At 38.7% G+C, this 16,445-nt stretch overlaps 1 protein-coding gene across 1 annotated transcript in view; it reads left to right on the top strand.

Annotated features, from left to right (window-relative positions):
* The window catches only part of CFAP36 (cilia and flagella associated protein 36), a gene marked incomplete at its 5' end in the record, with an annotated part of 44,852 nt that extends 28,766 nt beyond the window's left edge, over positions 1–16,086 (top strand). The window contains 6 exons of the mRNA XM_084234557.1: positions 9,167–9,254; positions 10,661–10,712; positions 12,302–12,404; positions 14,900–15,039; positions 15,221–15,370; positions 15,810–16,086. Of these exons, the coding sequence (XP_084090683.1) occupies positions 9,167–9,254; positions 10,661–10,712; positions 12,302–12,404; positions 14,900–15,039; positions 15,221–15,370; positions 15,810–15,911 (635 nt within the window). The 3' untranslated portion in view covers positions 15,912–16,086. The remainder of the gene's footprint in view (positions 1–9,166; positions 9,255–10,660; positions 10,713–12,301; positions 12,405–14,899; positions 15,040–15,220; positions 15,371–15,809) is intronic.
* Between the last annotated feature and the right edge of the window lie 359 nt (positions 16,087–16,445).

Below are 16,445 nucleotides of genomic sequence, written 5' to 3'. Positions count from 1 at the left end.
GGATATGTGGATAGCTTCATAGTGCTGATACTTAACTACTTGCACTACCAGGGAGGCCCAGAAAAATCAGTTTTGATTAAAAAAAAATAGCTGATATTAGCACTCTAGTTTTAAGTTTGAAATTTAATTGGAAATTCATTTAGATTTCTATGAAAAGAAACAAATATGTATGACTTATATCAACTGGATGCTTCAGGCTGCCAGTAGCAGAAACTTGAATGGAAATGTATAAATAGCAAGAAATTACCTTCTCATTGAAGAAGTCCAAATAAAGGGAGGCAAGGAAGACAGGTTCAGGGTTGATTAATTTAGTGGCTCAGTGACGATATCCAGTACCCTGATAACTTTCCATCTTTACATTCTGCCATTTTTCAGAGTCTTCTCTTATGACTGCACTTTGGCTGCCTGGAATGCTGATTCAACAGTGTCTCATGAAGAAATGGGATTCCCCCCCCCCCCATACCTCTTTTTGTTAGCAATCCTTTAGGAATTTTCTCCTTGGGTCATATTGGTCAGGACAGGGGTGAGGGGGTCACCCGACTTTCTTAAAGCCTTTGACAGAGGAAATGAGGCCATTATGATTGGCTTAAACCAATCATGAGTCTCTTGTGGGGTCTTTTGAATACCTGCTTGCCTGATGACAGCACAGACCTGGATTATATTAGTAAAGGAGGATAGGGGGGGCAATGTATAGGAATGGCTGCTGTCAAAGCATGGGGTGACCAATTTGCTTACATTTAAACATAAACTACTAATACTAAGCTTTAGCCACAGAATTTTTAATACTTTAAGAATGTTGCTTAACTTAGATCCAGAGTGTGTACCTAAATCATGCTGATTGTAATCAAAACTGAAAAACATTTGTGGTAAGAAAAATTCAAAGGCTTCTGGATCCTGGTTATCAAAGAATTTGATGAAAATATATATCTGTATTATTTTCATGGTTTTGAAGTATTGCATACTATTGTTTTATTCTTTCCTTAGTTCTTTTAATTTTCCTCAGAAAGATTATTAGGAGAATACTAATTGTCAATCTTTGATTGAACAAAATATATTTAAGATTAATAGTTTGAATAGATGTGAGTTTTCTGGTTGTGGTACTTTCTTAGAGTGTGTAATATGATACTGTTCGGGGACACTGGGTAAAGGGTGTGTAGCAGTACAATTGCAGTTATCTCAAAATAAAAAGTTGAATTTAAAAATGGATTAAACATCATGGGGTTTAGAATAATAAAGCTTTAATTTAGAGCAGACCCAAAATCCTGTAGTCCTATGTGAATAAAGAAGTGGAAGGTAAAAATTAAGAGACATGCTGCTAATGTTGGGGGAATATGATAATTATAGATAGGAACAGACCATATTACCAACCTGCCTTATTATCAAGGAGGTGTAGGTAATAAAGTAAATTAAACCAGTACTTAAAATTACTTGCTATGGGTTATTTGCCTTGGGCCTGTGTTGGTACTGCTCTGGTTTATAGTTATTATACCAATATATAAATAGAAACTCCTAGGGCAGAGAGTGTTTTTTCATATATATATCCCCAGAGTGATTAGTACCTTGCTTTTTTGCATATAGTGTAAGCAGAGTCCTTTTCAATAGCATTCATGGTTGTATGAATGAAACGTATTAACATACTATTTCAGTTAATACAGGCATTTTTTGTTTTGTTTTGTAAACTCTTTTCCCATTGAAGGGATACCTTAAGAACACAGTTTGTTTTATTGTTAGGAGTTTAATGATTTCAATGGTGTATCCTTAGAACAGTATGTGATTATGGATGATAACAGCTTATATTAATTTTTATTGTCCTATATTATTGTTATTTTTTATTTTTTTATTTTATTTTATTTTTTTTTTTTTATAAATTTTATTGTTATATTCCCCATACAATTGCAGCCCTCCCATTCTGACCCCAATCCCTCCCCTCCCGCCCCCCTAAAAGTGTCTCTGGTTCATAGTTTTTTGTTGATTTTGATTTTCACTATCTTATAGTTATTCATTTTCCTGGTCCCTTATTTAAGTTTTCTAGATTCCTGCTATGAGTGAGACCATCCGGTATTTTTCTTTTTCTTTTTGGCTTATTTCGCTGAGCATGATCCCTTCCAGCGCCATCCATGTTGCTGCAAATTGCATGTGTTTATCTTTTTTGAATGCTGAGTAATATTCCATGGTATATATGTACCACATCTTCTTGATCCAGTCATCTATTTTTGGGCATTTGGGTTGTTTCCAGAGCTTAGCTATTGTAAACAGTGCTGCTATAAACATAGGGGTGCAGGTGTTCTTTGGAATTGATGTTTCTGTGTCCTTTGGGTAAATACCTAGGAGTGGAATTGCTGGATCATATGGAAGCTCTATGTTTAGTAGGTCCAGAAATCTCCACACAGCTTTCCACAGTGGTTGGACCAGTTTGCACTCCCACCAACAGTGCAGAAGAGTTCCTTTTTCTCCACACCCTCGCCAACATTTGTTGTTGCTAGTTTTTTTAATATGTGCCATTCTCACTGGTGTAAGATGGTATCTCATGGTAGTTTTGATTTGCATTTCCCTGATGACAAGTGATGTTGAACATTTTTTCATATGCCTGTTGGCCATTTGCATTTCCTCTTCAGAGAAGTTTCTTTTAAGCTCTTCTGCCCATTTTTTGACTGGATTATTTTCTTTGTTGTTGTTGAGTCTCATCAGCTCTTTGCAGATTTTTGTGATCAGTCCTTTATCATTAGTGTTGGGTGCAAAAATGTTCTCCCAGTTGGTGGGGTTTCTCTTTGTTTTTGTTATTGTCTCTTTTGCTGTGCAAAAGCTCTTTAATTTGATGTAGTCCCAGCTGTTTATCTTTGCCTTCACTATCACTGCTTTGGGTGATGTGTCTGTAAAGATGTCTTTGATGTGCAAATCACGTAGTGTTTCGCCTATATTTCCTTCTATATATTTTATGGTTTCAGGTCTTATGTCTAGTTCTTTAATCCATTTTGAGTTGATTTTTGTGTATGGTGTGAGGTGGTGGTCAAGCTTCATTCTTTTGCATGTAGCGACCCAGTTTTCCCAGCACCATTTATTGAACAAACTTTCTTTGCTCCAATGCATAGTCTTTGCTCCTTTGTCAAAGATTAGTTGACCGTAAATCTGTGGGTTTATTTCTGGATTTTCTATTCGATTCCATTGGTCTGTATGTCTGTTCTTGTTCCAATACCATGCAGTTTTGATGATTATGGCTTTGTAGTATAGTTTGAAGTCTGGGAGTCTGATGCCTCCATTCCCTTCTTTTTTTTTCAGGAGAGCTTTGGCTATTCGGGGTTTTTTGTGATTCCATATGAATTTCATCAATAATTGTTCTATTTCTTTGAAGAATGACATTGAAATTTTGATTGGAATAGCATTGAATCTGTATATTGCTTTTGGAAGGATGGCCATTTTAATAATGTTTATTCTTCCAATCCATGAGCAGGGGATGTCTCTCCATTTCTTTGTGTCTTCTTCTATTTCTTTTAACAGTGTTTTATAGTTTTCTTTGTATAGGTCCTTTACCTCTTTTGTTAGATTTATTCCCAAATATTTGATTTTTTTTGTTTCAATAACAAAAGGGATGGTCTTTTTGATTTCTTCTTCTTCAGATTTATTGTTTGTGTATAGGAAGGCTACTGACTTTTGCGTGTTGATTTTGTATCCTGCCACTTTACTGAACTGATTGATGAGTTGAATTAGCTTTTCTGTGGAGTTTTTGGGGTTCTCTATATATAATATCATATCGTCTGCAAATAGTGATAGTTTGACTTCTTCTTTTCCTATTTGGATTCCTTGGATGTCTTTCTCTTGTCTTATTGCCCTGGCTAGGACTTCCAGTATTATATTGAAAAGCAATGGTGAGAGTGGACATCCTTGTCTTGTTCCAGATCTTAATGGAATTGCTTTCAGCTTTTCATCATTGAGAATGATACTGGCTGTTGGCTTGTCATAGATGGCCTTTATGATGTTGAGGTATGTTCCTTGTATCCCAAGAATTTCAAGGGCTTTTATCATGAATGGGTGTTGCACTTTGTCGAAAGCTTTCTCAGCATCTATTGATATTATCATATGGTTTTTATATTTCTTTTTGTTGATGTGTTGGATAACGTTGATTGATTTTCGGATGTTAAACCATCCTTGTGCCCCTGGAATGAATCCAACTTGGTCGTGGTGAATTATCTTATGGATACATTGTTGGATTCTGATAGCTAAAATTTTATTGAGGATTTTTGCATCAGTGTTCATTAGGGAGATTGGCCTGTAGTTTTCCTTTTTTGTGTTGTCCTTGTTCGGTTTTGGTATTAGTGTAATGTTGGCTTCATAGAACGTGTTTGGTATTGTCCCTTCCTTCTCAATTTTTTGGAAGAGTTTGTGAAGGATAGGCACTAATTCGTCTCTGAATGTTTGGTAGAATTCATTTGTAAATCCATCAGGTCCTGGGCTTTTGTTTTTGGGGAGGTTTTTGATTACCATTTCAATTTCGCTAATTGTAATTGGTCTGTTTAGGTGTTCTATTTCTTCTTTATCTAGCTTTGGGTGATTGTAGAGTTGTAGGAATTTGTCCATCTCCTCTAGATTGTTGAACTTGTTTCCATATAACTGTTCATAGTAGTTACTGATTATTCTTTTGATTTCTGCTGTGTCCGTTGTGATTTCTCCTCTTTTATTGATGATCCTGTTTATTTGTGCTTTCTCCCTTTTTTCCTTTGTGAGCCTGGCTAGGGGTTTGTCTATTTTATTGATTTTTTCAAAGAACCAGCTCTTGGTTTCATTGATCTTTTGGATTGTTTTTTTAGTTTCAATTTCATTTATTTCTGCTTTGGTTTTTATTATTTCTTTTCTTCTACTGGTTTTGGGGTTTTTTTGTTGTTCTTTTTCTAGATCTTTGAGCTTCGAGATTAGGTTGTTTCTTTGAGTTCTTTCTTGTTTCTTGATGTGAGCTTCTATTGCTATATATTTTCCTCTTATTACTGCTTTTGCTGCATCCCATACATTTAGGATATTGGTGTCCTCCTTGTCGTTCAATTCAAAAAATTTTTTAATTTCTTCTTTGATCTCCTCATTAGTCCAATGGTCTTCCAGTAGTGTGGTTTTTAATCTCCATGAGGTAGGAAAGTTCCTTGCCTTCTTTTTATGGTTTATTTCTAGTTTGATGCCTTCATGGTCAGAAAAGATGGTTGATATGATTTCAATCTTGGTGTATCTGTTGATGTTTGTCTTGTGCCCCAGTATGTGATCGATCCTGGAGAATGATCCATGTGCGCTTGAGAAAAATGTGTACTCCGTTTTTTTGGGGTTTAGTGTTCTATAGATGTCTGTTAAGCCCAATTGCTCTAGGTCCTTATTTAGAGCTTTAGTTTCTTTACTTATTTTTTGTCTTGTTGATCTATCCATTGTTGATAGTGGTGTGTTGAAGTCTCCCACTACGTATGTGTTTTCTCTGATGTCTGTTTTCAGAGAGGACAACAGTTGTCTGATATATTTTGGTGCTCCTTCGTTTGGTGAGTATATGTTAATGAGTGTTATTTCTTCTTGAAGTATTGTCCCCTTGATCATAATGTAGTGACCCTTGGGGTCTCTTTTTATCTTTTTGAGTTTGAAATCTGTTTTATCTGATATAAGTATAGCTGTTCCTGCTTTCTTTTTTGGTCCATTTGCTTGTAGGATTGTTTTCCATCCTTTAACTTTGAGCCTATTTTTATCTTTTGTAGCTAAATGTGTTTCCTGGAGACAGCAAAAGGTTGGGTTTTGTTTCTTAATCCAGTCTGCAACTCTGTGTCTTTTTATTGAAGAGTTTAGTCCATTTACATTCAGAGTTATTATTGATATGTTAACATCTGTATTTGCCATTGTGTTTGTCTTTCCTTTGATTTTATTTATTTATTCTTTTAATAACTTTTTTTTTTGGCCTTCTTTCATTGTTATTCGTCCCTCTGAGGTTCTGGCTTTAGGATTCCTTGTAGTATTTTTTGGAGTGGGGGTTTAGTTGCAATGAAATTCCGGAGTTTCTGTTTGTCTGGAAAGGTCCATATTCTTTCTTCAAAGAGGAAGGAGAGCTTTGCGGGATAGAGTATTCTTGGTTGGCATCTGTTTTCTTGGAGTCTGTTGACTATGTCCCTCCACTCTCTCCTTGCCCGTAGTGTTTCTTCGGAGAAGTCTGATGTCAGCCTGATTGGTTTTCCTTTGAATGTTATCTGTTTCTTCCCTCTTGCCAGCTTCATTATTTTTTCCTTGTCCTGGATTCTTGGGAGCTTTACTATTATGTGTCTTGCTGTATTTTTCCTTTCGTCGTGGAAGTTTGGTGTTCTTCTTGCTTCTTGTATATCAATTTTCAGCTCCTTCTTCACATTTGGGAAGTTCTCTTCAATTATCTCTTTGAATATTTTCTCTGTTCCTACATCTCTCTCCTCTCCTTCTGGTATTCCTATAACTCTTATATTTCCTTTCCTCATGGAGTCAGATAGTTCCCGAAGTCTTTCTTCGTTCTTTTTCCTTCGTACTTCTCTTTCCTTTTCTGTTTTGGTTCTTTTTATTTCTATGTCTTCAAGATTACTTATTCGTTCTTCCATTTCATCTATTCTGCTTTCATTGCTTTTCCCAGAATTCTTTAGTTCTTCCATTAATTCTTTGATCTCCTGCATTTCTTTTACTTCCCTCTTTAGGGACTCAATTTCTTTCTTCTGACCATTGTTTTCCCTCTCTAGGGACTCAATTGCATTCTTCTGATCGTTGATTATTTTTCCCTTATCATTGTTTTCCTTTATGACTTCTGTTAGTTTTTTAATCACGGCAATTTTAAATTCTCTTTCTGGAAGGCTCAGAAATTCTTCCAAGTTATTGTCTTTGCAATCTGGGGGCTGGCTTTCTTTTTGTGGTGTGCTTTTTCTCTGGAGAGTTGCTAGGTTGCGTGTGGTTCTTCTCTTCCCTACTGTCTGTTTTCTAATTTGCCGTATGCGTTGGGACACTGTGTAGTTGGGACTGGCCGGCATCTTGGGTGGGCTTCTCTGTTCCCCTCTGGTTCTTCCAGGAGTCATCTGTCAGTTTCAAGCAGTCTTTACTGGAGAAAGGTCCCTGTTCTAAAATGCCGATGTAGGGACACACTCCCCTGTGCGCCTGGTCTGCCCCGGCGGTGGGTTCCTGCTCCCCTCTGGGCTTGGACTGCAGGCCAGAGGGGGTCTGGCGTGGGCGAACTTCCCCCGCTCACCTCTGGCTCCTGAGGAAGCCTTCTGCAGGTAGTCTTTACTGAAGAAATGTCCCTGTTCTAAAATGGTGATGTGGGACACACTCCCTGCGTGTCCGGTCTCAGGCACACTCTTCTGCGCACCTGGTCTGCCCCGGCTGTGGGTGCTCGCTCTCCCTGTGGGCTCAGACTACTTGTTCGGAAGGGGCCCGGTGTGGGCAAACTCCCCAGCTGGCCACTAGCTCCTTCAGGAGCCTCTGCTGGCTTCAAGTCGCTAGGTGGTGCCAGAGATCTCTCCTAGAGCCCTTGGGGAGCTGATTTTCCACCCCGTGGGACAGGGAGCAGAGCGGGGATGGTAGGGTACACCTCAACGGCTTTGGGGTGCTGTGTCTGCCTTGTGCCCCACCGTCGTGGGGAACCCACGCCCCTAATTTCGTGCCCCGGGTCTCTGTTCCAAAGCCCTCAGTTCCAGGACGCGGGCTGTAGCCCAGATCAGTGGGGCGGGAATGGCGCCTTTTGAATCCTGCTCCCCTGCCTGGGCGCCTTGTTCCTGCTCACTCAGGGAGGGCCTCTGCAGTCTCCCCCTAATTTCGTGCCCCGGGTCTCAGTTCCAAAGCCCTCAGTTCCAGGACGTGGGCTGTAGCCCAGATCAGTGGCGCGGGAATGGCGCCTTTTGAATCCCGCTCCCCTGCCTGGGCGCCTTGTTCCTGCTCACTCAGGGAGGGCCTCCGCAGTCTCCCCCTAATTTCGTGCCCCGGGTCTCAGTTCCAAAGCCCTCAGTTCCAGGACGCAGGCTGTAGCCCAGATCAGTGGCGCGGGAATGGCGCCTTTTGAATCCCGCTCCCCTGCCTGGGCGCCTTGTTCCTGCTCACTCAGGGAGGGCCTCCGCCGTCTCCCCGCAAGCCTAGGTCGCAGGCGCGGGGACCTGGGCAGCTGCGATCCGGTCCCGCTCCGCGCCGCTTTCCGCGCGCAACCTTACCGGGCGGCCGGGGCTGTGTGCTGGTGCTGGTCTCCTCCTGGGGGGCGTGGCTCTCTTTAATGGCACCTGGAGCTCACCTCCGCGGCGGATCCTGCAGGGTTCGCCTCTCCCGTTCACGGGGTGTGGTGGCTGCAATAGTTCCTTTCCACTCACAGTCCCACTTGCTGCGTCCGTTTTTCTTGTTGGCCGTTTTGGTTTGTTGTTTCCCTCCTCTCTGCCGGTCGGAGAGTGCCGCCTCTGTGGGCGGGGGAGGGGAGCAGGGTTCTGCGCTTCCCTCCCTTCTCGTCCTCTTTTATGGCAACTTTCTTCTTTGGGCAGTTTGCTGGAGTCGTCCGTTTATCTTCCGTGTCCCAGTTCTCACTGGGACCTGCCGCTTTTCCTCCCTATTAACTTTTTTTAATGGGAGATCTTACTCGCAGCGTCTCCTCGCCGCCATGTTGCTCCGCCCCCCTCTGAGAAGCTATTTTTTATTTTTTTATTTTATATATTTTTACATTATTTTTCATTTTTGCACAATGTATGCATTTTCATCTTGGTTATATTCCCCATACAGTTCCCACCCCCCTTATTTTGACCCTACTCCCTCCTCCTGTCCCCCGCCCCATAGTGTCTCTCGTTTATAGTTGCTTGTTGATTTTGATTTTTACTTTATTATAATTATTCTTTTTCCTGGTCCCTTATTTAGGTTTTCTAAATTCCTGCTATGACTAAGACCATCTGGCCTTATTTTTGATGGGCAGTGCAAATAATTGTTGAGCAACATCTCTAGATAAAATTGTGAATTTTTTGGTGGAACTGATTTCCTAAAACAAGAAAATGTAAAAAAATAAAAAAAACCATAGCTAAAAAGATAATAGTTTAGAATGTATTTTTAATAACTATTTCGTAAATCTTGATGAACTTAAAAAATGAATTTGTACTCCTTTGTGAGCTAGAAAGTGAGAGATGAATGTTTTCAGTTGAGTTGATATTCTTTCTGTGTGGGCTTTGGTCTTGAACAGGTGTATTACCTGACTGCTTAACAGATGGTACTGATGTGGTCAGTGACCTTGAACAAGAAGAAATGAAAATCCTGAGGGAAGTTCTAAGGTATTCTTAATTTTTGTATGGATCATTAGTAATATTGTAACGTGATCTGTATATATATACTTTTTACTCCCAGAATATTATAAACTGGTAAATTTAAATTCTCTACTGAAGACCATGAAAAATAATTGACGTTTTTATTTCTCATTTCTGTTTTTATATTTCTACACTTGATCTTAGCCAAAAGGCTTAAAAGCAGTTACTACATATATATTTCTTAATGGACAGAAAAAATTATTTTCAGATGACTCATACCAGATCAGCCCAAATGGGATCTACTCCCATAATGGGAAGAGGATACTGGCCACCAATGGAACAAGTTGCAGTAGTCACAGCCTGCTCCCAGAGGGGAGTGTAGTGGCCTGAGCTGACCAGGAAGCTTCATGGCTTCTGGATCTTGGTATTAGAGGTGGCTCAAGCCACGTGTTCCACAGTAGGTAACTGGACATGTAGACAACACAGACTGAAGCGCTTGAAGGGGGGACAGATAACCTCCAGGGTAAAGAGGACAGTTGGAAGCCTCTATCCCAGATTACTGTATTACCATCTCTTCCTTGCTTCAGATACATGGTTCTCAGATGAATGCTGGCATGAAGTTTGCAGGGTTGTTTCTTTTCCCCTTAGGCCTGTAGGAGTCTCCTTCTACTTGTAGTTTTGGAAGGGAAGAATGATTGAAACACCTAATTTTAAAGCCTCCTGTGAGAATATATATGTTTAGTGCAATAGGAGACCTGCAGCCATTATATCACCTGCAGAATGGGGCCTAGGCTTTTGGGGACCCACCTTTTTTGGTATCCTGTCATCCCTGACCTACCTACCAGCTCCCCAACTCCAAAGGAGAAAGAGAAGATAGATAGCATGATGGTTAGGAGGATGGGCCTTGCAGGGAACTATAGAAGGAGCTCTAGGACTTGGTGCTAATTTCAGGGGATTTGAGTGGTTGGGAGGAAAGAGACTGTGTGGATGTGTTTGTGTGTATGTGTATGTGTATGTGTGTGCTTTCTAGATGCCACTGGAAAAGTTAGAATGAGGGTAGATATGGATCAGGAGGATTATAACTGATCTCTCTTACAAAAGAGAGAACATTCTGTATTAATAGGATTTGCCATTCAAATTTGGGTTTAGGATTTCAGACCTGTTGGTTTTGTTCAGCTAGGGATCATTCACATTTCCAGAAGAAATTAGTAACCCTGAATTTATGTTACTGACTACATTATGCTGTATATGACTACATATGTCATTCCCAGCTTATTGTAAACCTCTTTAAGCAAAGCCTGGTATTTTTCATCTTTGTTTCTAAAATTCCTTGCACATAGTATAAGCTTTGGTTAGCATATTGCTTGGATGAGTATTTGTCCTTTGATTAAATAATGAAAATTTACTTTCTACTATATTTCTGTGTATTTCAGAAAATCAAAAGAAGAATATGACCAGGAAGAAGAAAGAAAGAGAAAAAAGCAGGTACCTACAGAACATATTAATATACACAACAGAAATATTTTATGCTATTATGTCTTAAATTTATACCTAGGTTTTGCTTTGAAATTTAAGCTTATGTGGAACTATATAGCTATTCAGAGAATTCAGTTTTTCTTGGCAATTTTAACATTTTTACTTAACTTTATGTGTCTTACAATTTATCCAGCAACCTACCTTTAAAATTCCCCATGAAGACCAAGACTATTAACTCCAAAAAATTGTAATACCATATAAAAATTCCCCTTAACTTTATGCATGAAAGAAGATTATGAAAACCTGTTTTATTCTCCTGACTTATTTACTGTTTTTGAAACAGCAACGGTAGTTACTACTGATGGTCCCTTGCAGACTTTACCATTATCAGCTTGAAACAGATTAATTCTGTATTATGTTTCTTTGCTTACTGTTCTTCCATTAAAAACTATTTCCATAAAGTTCCTGATTGTTCCTAAGGATAAATTAAACTTCTATCTGGTTGGGGTGAAGGAAGTAATACTTATTTTTTGTCTTTCCCCTTGTCTAGCTGCTTCTCCCTCCACATTTTCCCAAATCTCTCTGAAGGGAAATGGAGACCTAATATAAACTTAATCACTTGAAAGTTGTTTTCTATATTTCCCCTTCCATCACTATAACACATGCTTGTATCAGTCACTCTCTTTGAAAGGCCTATTTTACCACAAGGTACCCAATGAAGAGTAGAAGAAAACATGTTTTAGGATTAAGAACTGACTTATGTATCTCTGGGTAAATCAAAAACTGGCAATAGATGTGAAATTCATAGATAGTAATATTGTTTCATGTAAGGGTATAGACCAGAAACCAGTTAAAAAATGCGATCAGAAAACATTTATATTAACTCCCTGATTTATAAGCAAACAATATTAGGCTTCTTAAATAATACTATGTTATTATGTTTTAGGGGTATTATGCTTTGGGATTTTAAGACTTTTTATTATGGACATTTTCAAATACTCAAAAGGAGAGCTGAAAGTAATAATGAGTCCTCATGTATTCATCACTCAGCTTATGGGGGCTTATAAATTATCTATAAACTACAGGCAATTAGATTTTCCATTTTTTTTAGGATAATGCATTGATATCAGTTTACTTAACTTTTTCTATACTTAAATTTCTTTGATCTAAATATACTATGCTGTTTCAGAAATGGGAATAAATCAATGTGTGACCTCTTCAGGCATATCAAAAGAGTGGCATATAGATTATTTTATGTGGAAAATCACATTCTAATTCAGAGTATTTTTTGGTATTTTGCTCAAGGTCACAGGGCAGTAAGGGTGAAGCCTGAGTTTAAACCCACTTCTTGCTAAGACCAAAGTCCTAATCCTACCAGTGTAGTTACTCTTGTTACCATGTGCTTTGAAATGAGAATGTTTAAACCTACCTCAAAAAGTAGAAGATACTAAGTGCTGAAACCATCTTAAAATTTTTGAAAAAATAGTCTCTGGTTCATTATTTAGTAGACAGCAATTTTTTTCCAACTAATTGTCTTTGAATCCTTTAAGTCAAAATTAATAATTTCTTTTTTTAAATTGTATTCTGGATTCCTGAAGTTATCAGCGGATAAACCAGAAGAACCACCAGTGCATCCCAGTGAAACTGCAAAAAAGAGTAATTCACAAGGGGATGGCGAACATTTTGCCCACCCACCTTCAGGTAAGGTTAAAGTATACTGAGATTTCTTTAATAATATAATTACATTAATGTTGTATTGGGTGTGTTAATTTCTCATATATACTTAGCCTTTACAAACCCAGGGAGAGAGTATTGACTAACCACTGACCATTTAAAGTTCTTTGTGAAGTTAACTGAAGAGGATGCAGGTAGCATATAGACAGCTGGCACAGTGAGTGGTATCTAAATTTCTTAGTGAAACCAGGAACCCAAAGTAGTGAACAAAATTCCTAGAGGGAGCTACCAGCCTTTGTGCCATGGCCATAGCATACAAGATATGTTCATGTAGCACTTGGGATATGACCGTCTCTGAGTGGAGTTTGTGAGTTAGAAGTTTAACCTGCAAAGAGCTTACTCTCCTGATGACTTAAAGCACAGCTAGAAAAGAAGAGGTTGTCAGTTGAGCCAAATGTCTAGAGAGAATCTACCAAAAGCAATGAGAATCCTTGCAGTTAATGTTACTGGACGAACTTGTTCAACATGTGGCAAATTCACTTTCCGTCGACTCCGATTTGTAAGAAAATAAAAGAAGAAAAAAATTAAAAAACAGAAATTGAAGTATAACATGAATTCATGTCATCATAGATTTCTATGGTGTTAAATAATCATCCTTTTCTTAAAAAAAAAAAGTGTAACTGTCAAATTAATTGAACTATCACTTTTCCAACTCTACGGTTTCACATTTGGGAGTCAAGCCACTTCTGTAAAGTCATCATCAGCAATAAGGAGCCATGTTTAACTGTTATCTACTGTAGTTGCCACATAATGTATCCAAGTTCATCTTTCTTTCTTTCTCTTTTTTTTTTTAAAGGTTAACAAAAGGTTTATTTACAAGGGAAGGGGAATGAGGAAATGTACAACTCAGGGAGAAAAGAGGGAGATAAATTCTTTTTTCTTTTAATCTTGTCTTTTTTTTTTTTTTTAAGATTTATTTTATTTATACAAGAGCCAGAGTGGGCCAGATGCGCGGGAGGGTGAGAGAATTCACCAGAGACAGAGTGGGGAACAGAACAGGCAGACTGACGAAACACACTGCTGAGGGGAGCAGTGGGCGAGACAGGAGAGGTCTGCCGCGCCATGTGGGACCCTCACCGGCTGGCCGGGATCGAACCCGTGCTGCAGAGCCTGTGGACAGCTTCACAGCGCAGCACTCAACTGCCTGTGCCACCAGGGAGGTCCGGGATTAAATTCTTAAATGTGTCCTACCCGTTCCTCCAACTTGGAATCCCAAATGACCTGTCATCTTCATTTCTGTTTAAGTTAGTTTGTAGCTTTCTGTATAGGTTGCTTTGTCACTGTCCAGCAGCCTGAAGAGTTTTCCTTCTTCTGTCCTGCAAGGCATTAGTCACTCCACCCCTCTCATGCTAGAATAATGGACTTGACATTGTAAAGTTTCTTAAGAGTTTGATTTCTGCTTTTACTGTGCAAGTTTTTTTTTGTTTTGTTTTGTTTTGTTTTTTATCATTTGAAGATACATGTATCATGTTCTCCCATTATGCTTTTAATTCTTGGCATCATTTTTGTTTTTGCTTTTCTCACTCTGCTATATTGCATAGTCCATGTACCCACTGAAAGTGTTTTATCTTTAAAAAAAAATGCTTTATAAAAAATAGCTCAGAGGGTCCTCCCTGGTGGTGCAAGGAGTTAAGTCTCAACACTATGAAGCTATCAGCAATGACTGCAGCATGAGTTTGAGCCCCCCGGCCAGGGAGCTAACCCACATGGTGCAACCGACCTCTCCTTTCTCACCTGCTGCTCCCCTCAGCAGTGTATTTCAGTAGATCTGACTGTTCTGTTCCCCACTCAGTCTCTGATGAATCCTCTTACCCGCTGCCCCTCTGGCCTATACCCTAGCTCTTGTTTGCATACATAAATAAAATAAATCTTTTTAGAAAAATGGCTCAGAGGAGTAATCAACATGTAAATCCTGTCTTTTAGCACAATCACTGAATAGCTGGAAAGTACTCAGTGCTCATGTTGTATCTGCCTCCAAGTTCTACTTTGAAATCTTTACATTTTCTTAATGTATTGGTAGGTTCAGAGTTATCTTCAATATGCAATTACAAGCAAAAATTACTGATATTACTGGCACTTATGCTTCCGGTACTGAAAATTGCAGCTTTATATACAGGGTCAATTATAGTTTTTACCTGCAAACAAGTTTGAAAACCAACTACTAGGAGGGGATTACTGTTTATTTTTTTTAATGTGGCAACCTTATATCATTATAGTATTGTTCTAATCTTTTTATACCTTACAAACAGCAGGAACTTTGTGTTTGTTGAAATATAATTAAACACTAGTTAAAGCTTCTTGAGGACAGACATCAAGTTTATTATTCCCACCTGGCACAGTGTTGGCACTTTGTATTGATGGAATGAATAGGAGAAAAGAAATTAATACTCATTTGATGAGCCTCACCTAATACCTAATATTCCTTATAGCATTCTAATTGGTCTCTATCTAATTACTGCCAGAAATTAAAGTACATTTTGGTAATCAGTCAGTACAACCTTTGGCAAGAAAGTTGGAAATGTTGCCTGAAATGTCCTCCCTCCCTGAAAAAGGCCTGAAGATTCCTAGCTTAGAACATGCGAACATTGAAGGACCAGTAACAGTAAGTAAATGATATATTTTTTTAAAGAACTATGAGCAAAATGATAAAGAACTGGGAACAACAGGATAGACATTTTGTTATGATCTTAAATTCAAACTTTAAATTGAATCAGTCAGTGGGTATCTGTGTCATTTATTAGGCAGACTTGAAACTGAATAATTCCTTGTCTTTTTTGACTTAGAATTTATCTTCACTTGGAACAGAAGAGCTCAGACAGCGAGAACACTATCTCAAAAAGAAGAGAGATAAGTTGATGTCCATGAGAAAGGATATGAGAACTAAGCAGATACAAAATTCAGAGCAGAAAGAAAAACCTGCTGAGGAGGTAGAGGTATGGCTGGCCTTAGTATGTCAAAATCTACATATCTAAAGTTGGAGTCTCAAAATCAGAAAAATAAAGCCTCCAAATAGAATGTTGCTTGTAGATCTATTCTCATTAACCTCCCTGTAAACATAGCAACTGCTAAGTCTTTTCTAGGCAATGAGATGGTTGTGATGAGGATTTTGTCAGGTGGAAATGAAAGCAGTTTCATTGAACATGTTTTTCTTAAGCAAGAGACAGCTGCCTATTTTATCTGATGCTTTGGGATGGTTTTATCACATAGCAGCATTAGTGCCCTAGCCACCACGTCCAAGACTTTCCTAAGAAGAGATTTTTACAGTTTATGTGTGACTTTAAAATTATTTACTAAAATGCGCTTGTGTTGAGAATTTTAAATATGAACCCAGTTTATACTATAGCCAATTTTCTTTTTTTTTTTTTTTTTAAGGAAATGACAGAGAAACCAGAAATGACAGCAGAGGAGAAGCAGACATTAATAAAGAGGAGATTACTTGCAGAGAAACTTAAAGAAGAAGTTATTAATAAGTAACAATGTAGCAAAACAAAAATTCAGATTTTCCTAAAAATAAATTATTTAATCCTTACACTAAGCTTGTTAGTTGCAAATACTTTCGCTATGAGCTTATATATCATTACTGTTTGAACATCTGAGCTGAAGGGTGGTGGGGAAGGCAGCTCATGTTGACCAGCTTAATATGTCTCTTGGAGAGAGGGCATAGGAAACTAACCAGTAGTGCATTCATTCATTCAGACTTGGTTATACCTATTTATGATAAGCATTATGTTAGGTGCCAAAAATACAACTGTCAACTAGATACTCAGGGTTCTGCCTTCCTGAGGCTAGTCAAAAAGACCCAAAGAGCAAACTGGTAGAAAGAAAGTGGTGTTATAAGCAAGGCTCACCAAATCTTGTGAAAGCATTGTTTAAAGCTGATTGGAAGGTTAAGTACAGGTAGAAAGGGGAGGAACAAGCAAGGCCTGCCCAGACTGTTCTAGAATAAAGCACCCGCTGAGAAGCTGGCATTATGGCTGGAGTATATGTAGAATGAGGGGAGTGTTAGCA

The sequence above is a fragment of the Talpa europaea genome (assembly GCF_964194135.1).
Source record: "Talpa europaea genome assembly, chromosome: 6".
NCBI lineage: Eukaryota > Metazoa > Chordata > Mammalia > Eulipotyphla > Talpidae > Talpa > Talpa europaea.
This window is presented reverse-complemented; position numbering and strand designations above follow the sequence as displayed.